Source organism: Mirounga angustirostris, unplaced genomic scaffold (assembly GCF_029215605.1).
Source record: "Mirounga angustirostris isolate CCGP_5_RB_7025 unplaced genomic scaffold, mMirAng1.0.hap1 SCAF_1, whole genome shotgun sequence".
Lineage (NCBI taxonomy): Eukaryota > Metazoa > Chordata > Mammalia > Carnivora > Phocidae > Mirounga > Mirounga angustirostris.
In genome coordinates, this window is record NW_026991709.1 from 195,266,517 (window position 1) to 195,287,663 (window position 21,147).

General features: G+C 39.5%; 1 protein-coding gene across 21 annotated transcripts in view; it reads left to right on the plus strand.

Annotated features, from left to right (window-relative positions):
* Positions 1-20: 20 nt before the first annotated feature.
* PBRM1 (polybromo 1) overlaps positions 21-21,147 on the plus strand; it is a 116,692-nt gene continuing 95,565 nt past the window's right edge. For 4 of the 21 annotated variants that reach the window (XM_045862193.3, XM_054504697.2, XM_054504694.2 and 1 more), the window contains exons 1-5: positions 24-212; positions 3,279-3,404; positions 5,047-5,199; positions 8,142-8,239; positions 18,175-18,322. In XM_045862193.3, coding sequence (XP_045718149.1) covers positions 3,357-3,404; positions 5,047-5,199; positions 8,142-8,239; positions 18,175-18,322 — 447 coding nt within the window. In that variant the 5' untranslated portion in view covers positions 24-212; positions 3,279-3,356. Of the gene's footprint in view, positions 213-418; positions 566-2,178; positions 2,643-3,278; positions 3,405-5,046; positions 5,200-8,141; positions 8,240-18,174; positions 18,323-21,147 lie in introns of those variants that run through there. The other 17 variants (XM_045862197.3, XM_054504698.2, XM_045862194.3 and 14 more) reach the window with 14 other exon arrangements.

Consider the following 21,147-nt stretch of genomic DNA (forward strand, 5'->3'; position numbering starts at 1 on the left):
GCACGCAGTGTCGTGCGGAGCCGGGTTCGCTTGGCGGCCGCGGGACTGGTTTTGCGGCGGCACCGGGAGGGGTGAGGGCGGTGAGGGCGGCGGGTGCTGGAGAGACGGCAGCGGCCACAGCCGGAGGAGCAATAGCAGCAGCCGTGGCGGCCACGGGGCGGGGCGCGGCGGTCGGCGACCGCGGCCGGGGCTGCAGGCGGCGGAGCGGCTGGGTAAGGCCGGGCTCGGGGCGGGCGGGGCCGCTCCTTCTCGGCCGGCTGCCGGGCCTTTGTGTGGGCCCGGGCGGGCGGGAGCAGCGGCGGAGGCCCCGCCCCGGCCGTGGGGACGCGCCGGTCGGGCCGGGCGCGCGGGGCGGGGCACGGCGGCGGGCGTCGGGACGGCCAGGCAGCCTTGCCGCACCTGCCGGCCGGGACAAAGGCGCGCCACGGCTCGGAAACTCCTCGCTCTCTCTTTCCCGCCCCTGCGGCTGGCCGAGCACTCGTCGCGGGCAGCTTCAAAGCTGTCAACGTTTCCCTTAGTCCCCGTACCAGTGACAGGTCCGGAAAGTCTTTCATTTCTTCCGCAGGTCAGGGCCTCCTTTTTTTGTTGTTTCTTGACGGTTCGGACGCAAACTCAACTAGTGAAAAAATTTTTTTTAATTTTCTTTCTTTCTTTTTTTTTTTTTTAACATTTTCTAGATGACTGTGTTCAGACCGAATGTTTTTATCAATGGGACTTGTATTTATAGTAAAGGCTAGATATTTAAGTATCTCATGTTTCTGCAGCACCACGAAAAAAAATCGAGGTTTTAAAACTGCGTTTCCTGGTTTTTAATAATTTTCCACCTCTTAAGATTTTTTTTACTGAAAGAAATGTAGTTTTGTGATAGAGCAGATATTGGTGATTTAAATAAGATTGGCAAAATGTAGAAGAAATACTGAAAACCAAATGGCAAATATACAGTATAGCAGATATAGAAATTATTACTATGGTTATAGAACATATGTTGGAATAAAACATTCTTACTAACTTATATTCCAAAAAACTAGGGCCCCTCAAAAGTGATTTTGAAGTGATGTTTTTCCATTAAGAGTAGTATGATTTTGCTTTATTATTTGTTAACAGATGTCGGTACTTTAAGATTCAAAAGAAGATAGGAAAGTATCTTTTGAAGAAGTATTTCCAATTTAAAACCGTAACCAGTGTGTGGATAAATTGAAGGGCCTTGATCGCTTTCTTTGGCTTTGGGTGTACCTCAAATATTAATATTCTACCCAAAACCCCAAGATTAGTATATTTTGGTATATATATGATAGGCTATTATCAAGCCATCTAACATCATGTGGAAGAATGTTGACTTGGAAGAATCCTAAGTTAAAATACAAGGTGCAAAATAATACATATGATTTAACACTTTTGTTTAAAAAAATAAGCAACTAAGGCATAGAATAAATACAAAAAGCTGTGAATGCCAATGTTAAGGGTGTTTTTTTCCCTAGAAAGAAGGATTATGGTTTTTTTCTCCTTCAAATCCTGTTTTCCAAGATTCTTGTTCTAACCATGTATTACAGTATTGAGTATCACGAGAAATAGAGGAGAGTACGAAAAGTTTATAAACTGTCAGCATATACCATGTGGGTATAATGAGTCAGTATTTTCCCAATTGCACATTTTAAAAATTATTCATTAGTGTGCACTGTAATTTATTGATTGTCAGACTTTTGGACATGTGACTGTAATCAGTGCCATTTTAAAAACCTGTATTTTATTAGCTCCAGAATTTATTTCCTCTTCATGGCAAAAGAATTGCTAAAGGCATGCTCACAGTCCTTTTAAACCACACAGACTTTTTTTAATGTCCCACTTAATGTGTACTTTTAATGTGTTTATTAAAAAGATAAATTGATCGCTCATACCAGATACTATTCTTTTTTTTTTTTTTTAAGATTTTTATTTATTTGTCAGAGAGAGAGAGAAAGAGAGCACCAGCAGGGGGAGCAGCAGAGGGAAAGGGAAAAGCAGGCTCCTCACTGAGCAAGGAGCCCGATGTGGGACTCGATCCCAGGACCCTGGGATCATGACCTGAGCCGAAGGCAGACACTTAACAACTGAGCCACCCAGGCGTCCCTACCAGATACTATTCTATAAGCTAGAGCTACAAAAATGAATAAAGTGCTATTCCTGTTCCCAGGGAGCATTTAATCCTAGAGTTGAAACTTCTTTGTCCTGCTTTGAAGTTTCAAAGTGATTTCATGAACATTTCACAGTTCCAATAATCTAAGGCAGATATGCACACCTGACCTCATTTTAGAAGTGAAGAAACAGCTCTGAGAGGTTGTGACTCAAGCAACATCAAACAGATAATTCAAAGTGGAGGACTTGGGACTCACATTCTGGTCTTCTGAGCTCAAGTCCTGTTGCTTCTCCCACCTATCTGGCCACATTGCCTTTATTGCCAAACTTCCAAAATACATTTTAAAACGTGTCCTTTGGATAAGAAAATAATTGAAAATTACCCTTAAGTTACATCTTTTTCTTGTTTTAGCAGAGAAAGTTAATGATTTAAGGCGTTTTGGATATTGTGTGGTCTAAACTGGTATACGTATACACACCAACGATTTACAGTTTTTTGTCATTTGCTTTCCAGTGGATTATTTCTGAAGGTAATTTTGATCACCTGCCAAAATGATAGAAGGCTTTGTTTTTAATTTTTTAAAATTTGTGTGTGGTGTCTTTCCAATGCTGATAGAACTTTTGGAAAGAAATGTCTTTCTCTGAATTTTTTTTAGGGGGGGAGGAGTTTTCCAGACTCTGTTCACATGAGCCATTCATTCTTGGTTTGTTCCAGCTTGCCAACACTTGGTGTCACATGTGAGCCTTCCACTGTAATTTATTGATTGTCAGACTTTTGGACATGTGACTGTAATCAGTGCCATTTTAAAAGCCTCTCCATTCCAGCTCTGTGATTGAACTCTGCTCTTATTGACTAGGGGGCATTTGGGCAGGCATGCTTCATTCCTGGAATTGACAGTCATTCCATGTGAGTAAAGGGGAATCCCAGTGAGCCATCTTTAAGCATATGAAAAGCATTTGGTTTTAAAATGGAAAGAAATGTCAGGTACTATTAGTGCCTGAGCCTTTGCAGCAGTTTGGCACAAGAGAACTAATACGGCTATTTTCTCCAGTTCTCTTTCTTTAGCAGTTCTACTTGAATGTTTTCTATCTATTCGTACTCATTTTTACTCCTTCTGACCTTTCTTCTTTATTTCCCCTTTCTCTGCCTTGTTCTTCTCTTTCAGTTTTGAATATATTAACACTGAATCAGCACTTCTAAAGCCCTGCCTTCTCCCACTGGCTTCACTTGGCCTTCAGACATAATGAGGAGACTGGCTTTTCGAGGCGCTGGTTGTGCTCTGGTAAAGCTGGTAAATTACTGATCATCTACACCTTTTCTCTTTTCTGTCCTTCCTTGCCTCTTCCCTTCCCTTTTTTTAAAAAATTTTGTTAATCCTTCCCATAAAGATTCCCTTGTCATGTTCATCAAATTCACTTGTGTCCTTGTCATAGCTTGTTTACTGAGGTTTGGTCCTTAGTTTCTTCCTCTTAATTGAGGCCAGTTTATCAGCCTTTTATGAAACAAAAAAAAATCAGCAACACTTGGCTGTCTTTGGCCTAAGCCCTTTGAACCTTTTAGCCAGTTGTAGCCAATTGCAAACTAGTATACTGTATAACAAACCAAAGCCTAGAGGAAGGAATATCGTCATGGTAGGCTGTTTTTAAATACATGTGGACCGTAGTTCAGAGGAAGAGATAGGAGATTCCTTGTTTCTTAGGTGGTTACCAGAATGTTCTGTTTGTTGGTTTGTTTTGCTCCTCCCTTCTGTTCCCTGGAGATCCCCAATTTTTCTCTATACCTACTGGCAACCCATTCTTTCAGCTGCTGGTGTCTTAGTTTACTGACGTTGAATGTTGATGAGTGAAACTGGGATCAGTTTTTTCTTTTAGCTTTGGAGAGAGACCTTTGAAGTCACAGTACACTATTTGATACTGTTGTTAAATTGTATAAGCATCATAGGACCTTCTCAGGTATATACCCTTTCCCTCTAGCTGTAGCAGATCATTTCAATGGTTGCATTTTTTGTGTTACAGTCAAATATGTATATTTGTAAATTTGTGTTAACATTAGCTACTAGACAGCCTACCTGACAGCAAATATTTATGTGTTTCTGAAAGGCCAACTAGGATCTAAAGGTTCCCCTGTGAGGTACTATTCCAAGTCACCTGCTGAAACTTAAAGCTATGATTTCAAAATTCATGGGGCTAGAATACCTCGTATAACTGAAAAGGAGGTTAGTCTGATTGACAGAAAAGTTTCAAAATAGTTTTACTACTTTGACATAGGTATGGTAAGTCACATTAAGTGTTTTCCAGGGATATGTTTTGTGGCCTTCTTTAATGAATGGAGAAAATTCATTTTCAGTGTTAATTTTAGAGTTCATCTAAAATGCTAGAAGGTTAATTGTCCTCTGTCCCCTACACTTGGGCACTACTCATTTGCCTCAGGCACTGATTTCTATTTTTTTCCACATCATGGCCCACCTGGAAAATGATCAGAATTGTTAGACATACTGGGGAAAACAGATGAAGCTGCTGACTGCAGAGGTGACTGCCTTGGGGCTTCTGTCCCTGAGGCCTGCCTCGCTGCCTCAGGGGCTGAGGGATCAATACCTCCACACTGGCGTACCCCTACATGTAGGTTTTCAAAGTCCATTGAGGAGTAAATTTGGGACCAGACATGATTGGGTCATTTAGACTTGGTGACATATAAATGGGTATACTTTTGTTGAGTTTGTCCTATCCGAGTTGAAAGTGTAGTATTCTGGTAAGTGAAGGGGCTGAAGCAACAAGGTGCAGAACTTCCACTGAAAAAACTGACAGTTAAGTTTCTTTACAACGGTTAAAATATCCTCCTACATGAACCAGAATCTGGGTAGCAAGTGCCTAGCTGAGGGCTTGGTGGCAGTGTCTAAATTTAAGTATAAGAACATGGCTGATTATTTCTTATAGAAGAAATTGGATTCCATGGGTTCCAAGAGAAGAAGAGCTACCTCGCCATCCAGTAGTGTCAGCGGGGACTTTGATGACGGGCACCATTCTGTATCCACACCAGGCCCAAGCAGGAAAAGGAGAAGACTTTCCAATCTTCCAACTGTAGATCCTGTGAGTAACTTGCATCACACAGTTTCTGCCTGCTTTTCCTACTCTTCCTTTAATGATAAGCAGTTAAGATACACTTCTTTTTCCTCTGGCTTAATATTCTTAATCTTTCGGGGCACCTGGGTGGCTCAGTCGTTAAGCGTCTGCCTTCAGCTTGGGTCATGATCCCGGGGTCCTGGGATCGAGCCCCGCATCAGGCTCTCTGCTCTGCGGGAGGCCTGCTTCTCCCTCTCCCACTCCTCCTGCTTGTGTTCCCTCTCTCGCTGTGTGTCTGTCAAATAAATAAAATCTTAAAAAAAAAATTTTTTTCTTAATCTTTCTTTTATGGAAAGCATATATTTAGCCAACAGTCTTAACAGTTAAAATTTAAGAAATAATGGTGGGTGGAGGGTGGCTGAAATAGGTGAAGGGGATTAAGAGGTACAAACTTCCAGTTATAAAATAAATAAGTCACAGAGATGAAAAGTACAGCATAAGGAGTATAGTCAACAACGTTGTAATAACATTATATAGTGACAGGGATTACACCTACTGTGGTGGGAATTGTTGAATCACTACGTTGTACATCTGAAACTAATATAATATTGTATGTCAGTTATACTTTAATAATACTTTTTTTTTTTTAAGATTCCATAATATTCATTTTAGAGAGAGAGAGAGCGGGGGGTCAGGGGAGGGCCGAGGGGGAGGGAGAGGAAAAAGCAGACTCCACACTAAGCACGCAGATTCTGACTTGGGGCTCAGTCCCACAACCATGAGATCATGAATTGAGCCAAAACCAAGAGTCAGACACCCAACCAACTGAGCCACCCAGGTGTACCCGAGTAATACACTTTAAAAATAAAATAAATATTTAAGAACTCAAAAAAAGGGGCGCCTGGGTGGCTCAGTCGGTTAAGCGGCTGCCTTTGGCTCAGGTCATGATCCCAGAGTCCCCAGGATCGAGCCCCGCATCGGGCTCCCTGCTCGGCGGGGAACCTGCCTCTCCCTCTCCCTCTGCCTGCCTCTCTGCCTACCTGTTCTCTCTCTCTCTCTGTCAAATAAATAGATAAAATCTTTTAAGACAAAAAAAAAAGAACTCAAAAAAAGTAATTACTCGGAATACATTTAGAATAAGAAATTTGCATAAAGTTATTTCTGTTTTGTTGAAAAGGTCTTTTTATAAAAGTGTAATCTGCCAAAGCACTTAATTCTAATTAAAAATAACCAAATGGGGAAAAAAAAAAAAAACAAATGGGTTTATGAATTCTACAGATCAGAGAGTGGCAGACAGTGTAATAGAAATATGCACAAAAATTTTTTTCTAGTTTTATTGAGATGTAATTGACGTATAAAACTATATAAGTTCAAGGTGTACCTTATAGTGATTTGACCTATATATATTATGAAATGAAGCCACAATTAGTTTAATATCCATCATCTCCTATAGATGACCAAAAAAAATGTTGTTTTCCTTATAATGTTGTTTTTCTATAATCCTTTTAGGATCTACTCTTATGACAACTTTCAAATATACAGTAGCAGTGTTAAGTATAGTTATGTTGTATGTTACATCCCCAGCACTTATTTATAATAACTGGAAGTTTATACCTTTTGACCAAAAAAAAGAAAGAAAGAAAATATTAGTATGTTGCATCATATATCCATTCAAATAACTGCGCTTGTCATGTGCCAAGCACTCGCTATTCTGATGGTTGGGATATAGCCATGTGTAAGACAAGCAGTTTTTCACATGGAGCTTAGATTCTACTGTGGCAGAAGCAGAATGTAAACAGATGAACAAATAGATAATAAAGTACCCTCAGCTAATGATAAATGCTAAGGAAAAAAGTTTGGGTGATTTGGCTGCTTGGGCCCAAACCTTGAGGGATTTCTCTGTGATGGGAAGGCACTGGCCCTACAGAGTTCTGGAAAAGGGTGTTCCAGGCAGAGGGACCCGATGCAGAGGAGCTAGGTCAGGAATGTGTTTGTTGTGTTGTGATTATAGAAAGATGGTCAAGGGGAGAAGGAGACTGGCAAAGTCTGCCCAGCCACAGTATGTAGTTAACCCTACATACTCCATGGTCAATGTTAGGGGTTTAGATTTTATTCTCTCAGTAATAAGAAGCTCCTCTTTTGAATGATTTTAACCAAGAGAGTGATATGAACTGATTTAGCTTAAGAGAAAAGAACAATCACGAGTAGCATAAATCTGATGAAAGATACCAAGATGTTTAATCAGTTAAAATTTTTTTTTACCCAATGTGGGGCTTGAACTCATGACCCTGAGATCAAGAGTTGGATGCTTTTCTTTTCTTTTTTTTTTTTTTTTTAAGATTTTATTTATTTATTTGACAGAGAGAGAGATAGCAAGAGCAGGAACACAAGCAGGGGGAGTGGGAGAGGGAGAAGCAGGCTTCCCGCTGAGCAGGGAGCCCAATGCGGGGCTCGATCCCAGGACCCTGGGATCATGACCTGAGCCGAAGGCAGATGCTTAACGACTGAGCCACCCAGGCGTCCCGAGTTGGATGCTCTTCTGACTGAGCCAGCCAGGTGCCCCTAAGCAGTTAAAATTATTATTTTTTTTTAAGATTTTATTTATTTATTTGACAGAGACATAGCAAGAGAGAGAACACAAGCAGGGGGAGTGGGAGAGGGAGAAGCAGGCTTTCTGCTGAGCAGAGAGCCCGATGCGGGGCTCGATCCCAGGACCCTGGGATCACAACCTGAGCCGAAGGCAGACGCTTAACGACTGAGCCACCCAGGCGCCCCTAAAATTATTTTAAATTAAAGGAGATATTGTCAGCATATTTCAGACTTGGGTTCCTGTGGGGAACTTGCGGATTTGTCCATTTTCTTCTCTACTTTTTATGAGTATGTTTTTATTAAGGATAATCCTTATACGTACACTGGCTTTCTTTCTATTCACGTTTCTGGTGATTTTTTTCACCTTTTCCTGTGTATAGATTGCTGTATGCCATGAACTGTACAATACCATTCGAGACTATAAGGATGAGCAGGGCAGGCTCCTCTGTGAGCTCTTCATTAGGGCACCGAAACGAAGGTGAGTTGGAAGGTGAGTGGGAGGGATTTGGTCCCGGGTCCACAAGTACAGCATTTGGTAATAGAGTTTTCCTCTGGAAGGAATGGCTTAAAGGATACTAGGGTCCAGATTTTAGTTTTAATTGTCAAGATGTAGTGAAGCATATTTAAAAAAAAATTTTTTATTGTAAAGTACAGCATAAAATTTATGCATTTTACATTTTTAAGTGTACAGTTCATTAAGGGTTTATTCATATTGTTATACAACAGATCTCCAAAACTTTTTCATATTGCAAAATTGAAATTCTGTACCCATTACAAAACTCCTTATTCCTTTCCTCCTGCCCCCAGCCCCTGGCAGCCACCATTACACTTTCTGTTTCTCTAAATTTGACTATGTTCAGGGTCTTATAAAAGTAGAATCATACAGTGTTTGTCTTTTGTGACGCTTTCTTTCACTTAGCATAATGGTTTCAATGGCCATCCATGTTGTAGCATATGACAGGATTTCCTTCCTTTTTAAGGCTGAATAATATTCCATTATATGGATATACCATTTTTTGTTTATTTATTCATCCATTGATAAACACTTGAGTTGTTTTTACCTCTTAGCTCTTGTGAGTAACGCTGCAGTGAACATGGGTGTGTAAATACCTCTCTGATGCTGTTTTCAGTTCTTTTGGATATATACCCAGAAGTGGCATTGCTGGATCTTTTTTTTTTTTAATTTTTTTTTTAAAGATTTTATTTGTTTATTTGTCAGAAAGAGAGAGAACACAAGCAGGGGGAGGGGCAGAGGGAGAAGCAGGCTCCCCGCTGAGCAGGGAGCCCGATGCGGGACTCGATCCCAGGACCCTGAGATCATGACCTGAGCTGAAGGCAGATGCTTAACTGACTGAGCCACCCACGCGTCCCGGCATTGCTGGATCTTATAGTAATTCTATTTTTAATTTTTTGAGGAATAACCATACTGTTTTCCATATCACTGTGCCATTTTACAGGCCCACCAACAGTGTACAAGGGTTCCAATTTCTCCATATCCTTGCCACACTTGTAGTTTTGTAGTAAGTTTTTTTTTAAAGATTTTATTTATTCATTTGAGAGAGAGACAGAGAGAGCACACAAGTAGGGGGAGAGGCAGAGGGAGAAGCAGGCTGTCTGCTGAGCCAGCCAGGAGCCCGATGTGGGGCTCAATCCCAGGACCTGGAGATCATGACCTGAGCTGAAGGCAAGAAGCCCAACCATCTGAGCCACCCAGATGCCCCTGTAGTAAGTTTTGAAATCAGAAAGTATGAGTCCTTGTGATGGTTAATTTTACGTGTCAACTTGACTGGGCTAAGGGGATGCCCAGATATCTGTGTCTATAAGGATGTCTCTGGAAGAGATTAGCATCTGAATAGGAGACTGAGTAAAAAAGATGGCCTTAACCAGTGAGTTGGGTATCATCCAATCCGCTGAGGCCTTGAGTAGAACAAAAGGGGGAAGGAAGGACGAATTAGTGCTCTGAGAGCTGAGACATCCATCTGCTCCTGCCTTCTGATCTCAGAGCTCCTAGTTCTTGGGCCTTCAAACTCATACTGAACTATACCACTGGCTTTTCTGGTTCTCTGGTAGATGACAGATCCTGGACTTCTTGGCCTCCATAATCGCATGAGCCAGTTCCTGTAATAAATGTCATATGTGCGTCTGTGTGTGTGTATATACATATATGTGTGTTTGTGTATATATCTCTTTCCTATTGGTTAAGTTTCTCTGAAGAACTCTAGTACGATCTTCCAGTTTTGTTCTTTTTCAGGATTGGTGGCTATTTGGGGCTCTTTGAAATTCCATACGAATTTCAGGATGGATTTTTCTGTTTCTGCAACAAATGCTATTGGGATTTTGATAGGTATTGCATTGAATCTGTAGATAGCTTTGGGAGTATTGGTGTTTTAAAAACATGTAAGTTTTCTAATCTATGAACATGGGCTAACTTCCCATTTATTTGTATCTTTAACTTCTTACAGAAGTGTGTAGTTTTCAGTGTACAAGTTTTTCACCTTTTTGTTTAGGTTTATTTGTAAGTTTAATTCTTTCTGATGCTATTGTAAATTGAATTGTTTTCTTTTTGGATTATTCACTGTTAGTATATTGAAATGCAACTGATTTTTGCATGTGTTAATTCTGTATATGCAAATTTGCTGAATTTACTTATTCTGTCTTTTTTTTTAATCTTTAGAGTTTTCTGCATATGAGATCATGTCATCTGTGAACAAAGACAATTTTACTTATACCTTTTCAATTAGGAGGCCTTTTCTTTTTGTTGCCTAATTGTTCTGGCTATGAATGTTGAAAAGAAGTGGTAAGAGCAAGCATCCTTGTTTTGTTTCTAAACTTAGAGGAAAAGCTTTCCATCTTTCACCATTTTGAGTATGATGGTAGCTGTGGGCTTTTCACATACGGTCTTTATTATGTTGAGGTACTTTCCATCTATACTTAATTTCTTGAGAGTTTTATCATGAAAGTGTATTGAATTTAGTCATATTCTTTTTTTGCAACAGTTGAGATGATCACTGAGTTATTTTCCTTCATTCGTTACTGTGTGATGTATTGCTTCATCAATTTTCATAGGTTGAATCATCCTTGAATTCCAGGAGTAAATCCCTCTTGTTTATGGTGTATAATCCTTTTAATATGCTGCTGAATTCATATTGCTAGTATTTTGTTGAGGATTTTTATATCAGTGATCATAAGGGGTATTGGTCTATAGTTTTCTTGTAGTGTCTTTGCTGGCTTTGGTATCAGGGTATTGGTGGCTTCACAGAATGAATAAGTTTTTCCTCCAATTTTTTGGGAAAAGTTTGAGAAGGATTAATGTTAGTTCTTTAAGTGTTTGGTAGAATTCATCAGTGAAGCTATTATTAGATCTAGGACTTTTCTTTGCTGGGAGATTTTTTTTTTTTAATTAAAACTTTACATTCCAGTATTGTTAGCATACAGTGTTAAATTAGTTTTAGGTGTACAATGTAGCGATTCAACAGTTCTGTACATTACTCCGTGCTCATCACAATAAGTATACTCTTTAATCCCTGTCACCTTTTTCATCCATCCCCTTACCCATCTCCACTCTGGTAACCATCAGTTCGTTCTTTATATTTGAGAGTCTCTTTCTTGGTTTGTCTCTCTCTTTTTTTCCCTTTGTCATTTGTTGTTTTTTAAATTTCACATATGAGGGAAATCATACAGTATTCGTCTTTCTATAGCTTATTTCACTTAGCATTATACTCTCTGGCTCCATCCACGTTGTTGCAAATGGCAAGATTTTGTTCTTTTTATGGATGAGTAATATTCCATTACATATGGTGTATATATATACCACATCTTCTTTATCCATTCATATATCGATGGACACTTGGGCTGGTTCCATAACTGGCTATTGTAAATGCTGCAATAAACATGGGAGTGTATGTATCCCTTTGATTTTTTTTCTATTTTTTGGGTAAATACCCAGTAGTTTTGCTGGAAGATTTTTGATTACTGGTTTAGTCTCCATACTAGTTATAGGTCTATTTGGGTTTTCTCTTTCTTCATACTCAGTTTTGTTACGTTGTATGTTTCTAGGAATTTATCCATTTCTTCAAGGTTATCCACTTTATTGGCATATAGCTGTTCATAGTACTTTTTAATAATCCTTTTTATTTCTGTGGCATTGGTTCTAATGTCCCCTCCTTCATTTCTGATTTTGAGTCTTTTTTTTTTTTTAGTTCATCCAGACAAGGGGTTTGTCAATTATGTTGATCTTTTCAAAAAACCACCTCTTAGCTTTATTGATTTTTTTTTCCTATTTTCTATTGTTTTTTTTTTTAATCTCTGCTTTGTATATTAATTCATTCCTCCTGCTTGTTTGGGGTTTATTATGTTCTTCTTTAGTTCCTTAAGAATGAAGCATATTTTTTAAAATTACTTATAGTCTTTAAGATAGCAGTGAACTTATAGCTATCATCGTTAAAAGGAATCAGTTTTCAAAATATACAGAGGCCACAATTATTATTTCCATTTTGCTTTTTTTCTTTGTCCCCGTAATTTTGGGTTTGACTTCTGTTGTCCAATGGAGCAAAACAAATTACTGGCCCAATATGCACATTGCACACACCTCCCTGTAGAGGCTGTGTTCTCCCTGACTAGATCTTCTTTCCTTCCACTCTTGCTATCAAAATAACATCACTGTTTCCATCTAACTCTGGCAGTTGAAGTTATTCTGAAAACATACATAAGTGTGGTAGACAGAATAATGGCCCCCAAATATGTCCATGTTTCAATCCCTAGAATCTATGAATATGTTGGATTACATGCCAGAGAAAAATTAAATTTCTTACTTAACTAACTTTGACTTGGAGAGATTATCCTGGATTATCTAGATGGGCTCAGTGTAATCACAAGGGTCCTTAAACAGGGAGGAGGGAGGCAGAAGAGTCAGAGTCAGAGAGGGACTTGAAGATGCTACACTCCTGACTTTGAAGATGGAGGAAGGGGGCTGCAAGCAAATGAATGCAGGCAGCCTTTAGAAGCTGGAAAAGGTGAGGAAATGGATTCTTCCCTAAAACCTCCAGAAGGGATACCAACACCTTGCTTTTTAGCCCAGCAAGACCCATTTGGGACTTCTGTAAGATAATAAGTTTGTGTTGTTTTAAGCCATTCAGTCTGTAGCTATTTGTTACGGAAGCTTTAGGAAACCAAGACAATGAGTTAAAGATTTAGATTAATTCGTGATTGCTGATGCCACAGTGGGTAATGAACAAGCTGAAGGTTGAGCTGAAGTCAGACTTTTCACCTCACAGAGCAGAGCCATTAAGAATGCAGTGTCAGGGGCGCCTGGGTGGCTCAGTCGTTAAGCGTCTGCCTTCAGCTCAGGCCATGATCCCAGGGTCCTGGGATCGAGCCCCGCATCGGGCTCCCTGCTCGGCGGGAAGCCTGCTTCTCCCTCTCCCACTCCCCCTGCTTGTGTTCCCTCTCTTGCTGTGTCTCTCTCTGTCAAATAAATAAATAACATCTTAAAAAAAAAAAAAAATGCTGTGTCAGCGTCCTGAATTAAAGGATGTAAATTAGTCATGGTCGGAAAAGAAGGGCTCTTTTTAAAATGAGCTAACTATCTCCAGATTTCAGTTGGTTTATCATAACAGTCTTTTAAAAGTTGTCATTTAATTAGCGTATGATAATGAAATACTTATTGTTTACCACATGCTAGACACAGTGTCAAGCACTTCCTTATATTGTTTAAACTTGAGAAGTATTATTGTGGTTTATAGATGAAAACTTGCACAAGTTCTCAGAACTACTAAAGGATAACCAGGGTACAGACTCGAGCCTTTCTGATTCTAGAGCCTGTGCTCTTAACTGGTATGCTGTAGAGAGGAGCAGCATCATACTGGAGTACACAAACCTTTCATAGAAAAGGACTGCCCTCTGCTGCCTGCTTCTACCAGCAGACTAGTCCTGAGGGGTGGAGGATACAGGCCTTGGGGTGCTAGAGCACTGTCTTCTAGCCTCCAAGTTGTGTTACCCTATGAGTACTGATTGCCCTGCCCCAGTGCTGTGCCTGAGGGCATCTCTACCCCTCTGTGGAATGTATATGTTTTCTCAAGAGTTTGTGGGAAGCTCTAATGCTCAGAGCTACACAACTGTGAATCTCTTTTTGAGACTTTGTTTTGATTAGTATATTAAGCTACTTGTGCTAAGACATCCAAATTAACAATGGTTGAAGCAAGAAAAATTATTTTTTCTCATATAAAAATTCTGTTCTATAAAGTCCTCAGGGCCTAGGTACTCTCTCTTTCCTCTGCTGTCCTTGGGGTATCACTCCTGTCTGCATGGTCTGAGATGGCTCACCATCATAGCTGTCTTCCAGCCCTCAGGATAAAAAAAAGGCATGTTAAGGATGTGACCTGGATATGGTACACTTCAGCTCTTGTATTGGCCAGAACTTAGCTGCAGCAAGGCTGGAGAAGATGCTCTTTAGTAGTCACACAGTAGCTCAGAATGCTGCCATCCTGGGGATAAGGGAAAATGAGTTTGGGGGTAGCCAGCAGGCTCCGCATATCGGGCCCACTGTTTCTCACTTTTCTGGTTAAAAGTGTCAGTTGTGGTTTGGCTGTTCTGCGGCCATATCATGGCAGGGCGCCCTCGGCTGCTGTTGAAAGAGAAAAGCTGTTATGCAAGAACGTGCACCGCATAGTCCTGTTTGTGTATACATATGTGTGAAAGTCTGAAAGAATACTAATAGTGCTTTTATCTCGGGATGAGTAGGGGCAGCTTTTATTATCTTATGCTTTTCTGCATGTTGATTTAAGTGGGAGAAATTAGTAGAACTCTTTCACTTTGAAAAGGGGAGGCCCTTGTTTTGACCTTATCACATAGGGAATGTTGAGATCCTGATCTCCCTTTTGTCTGTGTGGTGAGTCTGAAAATGTTTGTGAAGATCCCTCTCACAGAGCTTCTGGGAGAGAGTGTTCTTCCTAGGTACATGTCCTCCCCCAAGCCTGAGAGGCTGCTGAGGTCCAGCCTCAGCAAGGAGCAGTGGACTGTGGCCCACCAGGCCCAGGTGGAGAGAGCCATTGTGGGTATCAGGTTAACAAAGCCCTAACGCTCACCCTGAGAAAGTGCCTTGGCACCACTGAGAGCATCGACAATAGGCCTGGATGGTCCTTTGTTACTACTCACTAAGACCTTTATGTTCCTGGACTTTCTCCAAATAGCAGAATGATTACTCCTTTTATCCCCTCATATTTAATTTCATAGTTCACTAAAATCATAAATAGTTGATAAGAGCTTTAAAAAACTCTATTTTTCCTCTTCTTTTCCCTTCCTGAAGAATTTAATCCAAAAGCCATTAGGTGAGACTGAGCAAACTTGGCATCTGCCGGGAAGACAGGTGGTGGGGTGTTGGGAGAGAGTTGTGGATAGTAGCAATATTACATCATGGAGTGTCAGAGCCTGGGCATGGTAAACAGGGGGTTTATGTTGAAGGACTTCCTGGCACAGTGTGTTGAGGCCTAATTAGGTGGAGGGAAGATGACGTCCATGTTGGGGGTGTAGTGGCAGTGGCCTGTCATGGGTGGGGTAAGGATGGCATCCACATGGGGTGTGGCCTAGCCCAGGGCAAGGGGTCATAGCCTTAGTGAGGGGAAGGGAAGCATTATGGGGTGGAGGTAGACAGCAGCAAGAGGAGATTGGTTATATACAGGAGACCAATCATGTAAGTAAATATATTGTGAATAATAGGACTCAGGCTTCTCATTATCTGAGAAAGGGAGTACAAATAGAGAAAGGAAACTAGATTGAACCCTGTGGTATACGATTAGAATTGGAATTGTTTGTATGAATTCATGGTTCCCAACATCTGTACATAATAGGAATGTAGATATAAGTGAGTATATGTCTATCTCCATCTTTGCCCATTGAGACAGACTGGGAGCAGTAACACACCAGTATACTTGAGCACATCCAGCACCTTGGACTTCGTTTTTATTTTATTTATTATTTTTTTTTAAGATTTTATTTGTTTATTTGTCAGAGAGAGCGAGAAAGCACAAGCAGGGGGAGTGGCAGGCAGAGGGAGAGGGAGAAGCAGGCTTCCCACTGAGCAGGGAGCCCGACGTGGGGCTCAATCCCAGGACCCTGGGATCACGACCTGAGCCGAAGGCAGACGCTTAACCAACTGAGCCACCCAGGTGCCCCTGGACTTCGTTTTTAAATACCATTTACCATGCAAGGAAATGGCTGGGGGAAATGGTTGATTTTAAGGGCAAGGAGGAACCTGTAACATCTTAGGCTGCCAGAAAGTAAGCAGATGTTCAAAGGGTGATGGGAACATGTCAGAAGCACATAGAGAATACAAACCATCTTGAAAGGACTCCTCCTGGCCCAACTTCGAGCAGCTTGAGCATCAGAATAATTAACGTAATGGGTTTTAATGACTTCCAAATAGGAATCCAGGGATCCATATTGATATAAATAAATGAGTAAATGGATTAGGAATGGACTTTTACATAGTCTGGAGGTACCGCTCTGTAAAGTATAGGGAGAAAAACAGTGACTTGTTCAGTTGAGAAGCTTGGCAGACACCACTATAATCAAGTGATCAGAATGAGCCTCGCCTAAGTACTGGGACAAGTTGAAATCATGTGCCTAACCTGATAGGATACAGTGTGACAAACGTAGCGTCATTTCTGTCATAGTCCTGCCGAAGCATAGCCTGCATTTATTCATCAGGAAAACAGACAAACTCTGTTTTATAGGGACACCCTATAAAATAATTGGCCCGTAAGTTATTCAAAAGTATCAAGATCCTGAAAGTTGAGGAAAGACTGAGGACCTGTTTCAGAATGAAAGAAACTAAAGAAGTATAACTAAATGCAACACGTGATTCTGGACTTGATCCTTTGAGTATAAAGGACAATTTTGAAATAGTTACAGAATATGAGGATTAAATGGTGGTACTGTATCAGAGTCAGTTTCCTGATTTTGATGGTTGAGCTTTGGTCCTTGTTCATAGGAAATACTAAATTATTCAGGGGTGATAGAACCTCATGTCAGCAGCTTACTTTCAAATGGTTCAGAAAAACTTGCTTTATATTATTCTTGCAATTTTTATGTCAGAATAAAAAGGTTTTAAAAATTATATCCTCCATATATATATGGCTCTAACATGTCAGCCAAGGTCCCAAGAGAGACTAAAGCCTTAATGACATGACATATTTTGTATGTAATAATTTATTTCTTATACCTCTAGAATGGAGTTAGCTTGGGGGAGAACTGAGAGAAATGGTCACTGAAATAATTTTTCAGGAGGTTTACTTGTCTCATGAAATTCCATTTGAAAAAAGCCAGAAGCGGTGATGGGCATTAAGGAGGGCAAGTGCTGTAATGAGCACTGAGTATTACATACAACTGATGAATCACTGAGCTCTATGTACCTCTGAAACTAATAATACACTAAATGTTAATTAATTGAATTTAAATAATTTCTTTTAAAAAGGAAAAAGCCAGAGAGAATAATAATAAACATCCATTAACCCAAAACCCAACTTAAGAAATTATCATTTAGGGGCGCCTGGGTGGCTCAGTCGTTAAGCGTCTGCCTTTCAGCTCAGGTCGTGATCCCAGGGTCCTGGGATCGAGCCCCACATCAGGCTCCTTGCTCAGCAGGAAGGCTGCTTCTCCCTCTCCTGCTCCCCTGCTTGTGTTCCCTCTCTTGCTGTCTGTCTCTCTCTGTCAAATACATAAAATCTTAAAAAAAAAAAAAGAAAAGAAATTATCATTTATAACCACATTTGAAGTTTCCTGTGTGACCCTCACTATCCCTCCCCTCCAAGAGATAATCACTATCCTGGATTTTTTATTTATCATACCTATGTGTTTGTTTTTGTTTTTGTTTTTAATAGTTTGGTCGTGTTTATGTTTTACACCCTTTTATCTTTGGTAAGCTCCTTGTGCCAACGACCTCATCTTTCTCCTCTATAAGTTTAGTAATTGATATTAGAGCAGTATATGTAATAGGCACTTGATTGTACTTGGCAGAAAAAGTTCTGTGGTCACTAAGTGAAGAGACAAGCCATTTTGTAAGTTTGTAAAGAGCTTTGAAACGTGAATCTGTTTTCATCCACTATTGAACACCACAAAAGGTAAGTTATTTTCATTTGCGGAAGATGCCAATGACATTGTTTTAGTGCTGGTGCCCTAAATCTTAAATATTTAGCATATAAATGACCATCACAGATGTTAAGTTAGGTTTTTATGTTGCTAATATATACTTAGAAAATGGCTTGCATATGCACCTTGCTTTTGTTACTCTTTTAGTTCTAATGGAGTAAATCTAGTATGTTTTATCACTTGGAATGTTGGACATTACCACAAGTAGTTCTGAAATATAACTTTATATGGGCTTTGGACTAACACCTTTTTAAAAAAAAATTATAACAGAAATCAACCAGACTATTATGAAGTGGTTTCTCAGCCCATTGATTTGATGAAAATCCAACAAAAGCTAAAAATGGAAGAATATGATGATGTTAATCTGCTGACTGCCGACTTCCAGCTGCTTTTTAACAATGCAAAGGCCTATTACAAGGTAAGAAAGCATCACATTTGGAAGGTATTCAATTTGATAATAGTTTGGCTTTTTAATTTTTATCAGTTTAGTAGTGTAAGTAGTGTGGTTTGAGTTTGTTACTTTTTTTTTTTTTTTTAAGATTTTATTTATTTATTTGAGACACAGAGATAGAGAGAGCATGAGCAGGGAGAGAGGCAGAGGGAGAAGGAGAAGCAGGCTCCCCACTGAGCCAGGAGCCCAATGTGGGGCTCGATCCCAGGACCCTGGGATCATGACCTGAGCCGAAGGCAGATGCTTAACCATCTGAGCCACCCAGGCGCCCCTGAGTTTGTTTCTTTTAAGAAAGACTGAAGATTCGTATAGCATGTACCATTTTTGTTTCTTCTGTGTCTGCTCAGATCTTTTGTCCATTTTTCTCTCGAGTTGTTTGTCATTTTCATATTTATTTCTAGAAGTTTTTTTATATATTCTAGATACTAATCCTCCTTGGTTATATTTGTTACAAGTATCTTCTCCCACTATGAGGCTGTTTTCATTCTTCATGGCGTCTTGATGAAACAGAAGAGTATTTTAACATAATCCAATTTCTTACTCTTTAACTTTGTGGTTTGTCATTTGTGTCTTGTTTTCAGAAATCCCTATTATCCAAAGATTATAAAGACACTTCTATATTTTCTTCTAAAAGTTTAATAGTTTTGTCTTTCACATACAAGCCTTTACGGCAGCTCAGGTTGGTTTTTGTGTCTTCTGTGAGGTAGGGTTCAATTTTGTTTCCTAAAAGAGATAAGCGGCACCTTGAAGTGGCCACATTCTCTTCACAGTCATGTGCACCAGCAGTGCTCACAGTGCTTCCATGTCCTCATGGTCCCTTTCCAGCCCTTTAGTCTGTTCCTTTTGTTTTGCCAAGTTTAGCTATTACTCGGCTCTTTTATTCTTGCCTTAATTATTATGGCTTTATAATTCTTTATCAGGTAAGGAAAGCACTGGTTATTGATTATTCTTGGTCCTTATACATTTATATGTTATGTTAAGTCAGCATGAAAAAAATTGTTGGAGGTTTTATTGGAATTGCATGGACTCTGTGGATCAGTCCTATTTTGGAGAATTAACGTAATTGTGATACTGATTATTCCAGTCTTTGAATTTGATGTGTCGTTGTCTTTTTAAGGCTTCTTTAAGTTATTTTAGCAAAGCTTTAGATGTTTTTTTATTAAGAGTCTGCAAAATGGAAAGTGTTACTAGATTTGTTCTTAATACTGTGTAATATGTGTATGTATATATATTTTTTTAATTGAGAATAAATTCACAGTCATTTATTTATTTTTTTGGCGGGTGCCAATTCTTTTTTTTTTTTTTTATGTTCAGTTAGCCAGCATATAGTACATCATAAGTTTTTGATGTAGTGTTCAACGATTCATTGCAGTTGCATATAACACCCAGTGCTCATCACCACACATGCCCTCCTTAACACCCGTCACCCGGTTACCCCATTCCCCCACCCCCTTCCCTTCTGTCACAGTCTTTTAAAGTGTAGATTCAGGGGTGCCTGGGTGGCTCAGTTGGTTAAGTGTCCAACTCTTGACATCATCTCCAGTCTTGATGTCAGGATTGTGAATTGAAGCCTGTGTTGGGCTCCACACTGGGCATGGAGCCTACTTTAAAAAAATAATAATAAATAATAAAGAAAGCATACAATTCAATAAATTCAGGGTTTTTGGCATATTCACAAAGTTGTGCAAGCATCACTAATACCTAATACCTAACTCCAGAATATTTTCATTACCCCAAAAAGAAAACCATACCCATTAACAGGTGCTCTCCATTTCCCCTCCTCCCTGCCTCTGACAACCACTAATCTATTTTCTTGTGGATTTGTCGTTCAGCACATTGCATATAAATGGAATCAAATACTATATGGCCTTAGGTGACTGGTTTCTTTCACTGAGCAGGTCTTCGAGGTTCATCCTTTTTGTAGCATGTATTAGTACTTCATTCCTTTCTATGACTGGATAATGTGCTATTATATGGCTGTACCACACTTTGTTTATCCATTTCCCGGTTGATGGGCATTTGGGTTCTTTCTACTTTTAGCTATAAAGGTGCTATAAATTTTGTGACTATGGCAAGGGTGCTGTTCATTGGATACAAGATTCTGTGTGTGTCCATCAGACCTAGCTTGTTAATTATGTTGCTAAAATCATTTATATCCTTACTGAATTGTCTGTACAAACTATTTACCAAATGCGGTGTTTTAAAATCTCTCACTTAGATGATGGATTTGTCTGTTTCTTCTTAATAACTCTGTTCATCTTTTGCTTTATGTATTTTAAAACTCTGCAACTGGGAGCATACAAGTTTAAAATTGTTATATTGTCCTAGTAAATTGAGTTTTTTTTGCATTATGTAGTATCATTAGTAATATCTTTTGTTTGAAGTCTGTTTTATCTGATATTAATATAGTTCTATCAGCTTTTATTTTTGTATTTATCTAGTTTATTTTTTCCCATTCTTTTCTTTCAACCTTTTCATGCTAACGCATCCTTGCAAACAGCATATGCGTGAATTTCTATTAATATACAGGTGATAATCTTTTTACCTGGAATTTCATCTCTTTACAGTTTTAGTAATAACATTATGTTCGGATGTGTTCCCGTCATCTACATTTCCACTTTATCTCATTTTGTAATCTTTTCTCTTGTTTTTCTTTCTGCCTTCTTTTGGTTTCATTTTGTTATTCCCTCTTATTTTCTCTATAATTTGGGGGTTGTAAAATCTGTTGATACCTCTTGGTTCTTATTCAGGAAGCTTTAATGTGCATAATTAACTTACCAAAGTCAAAAGTT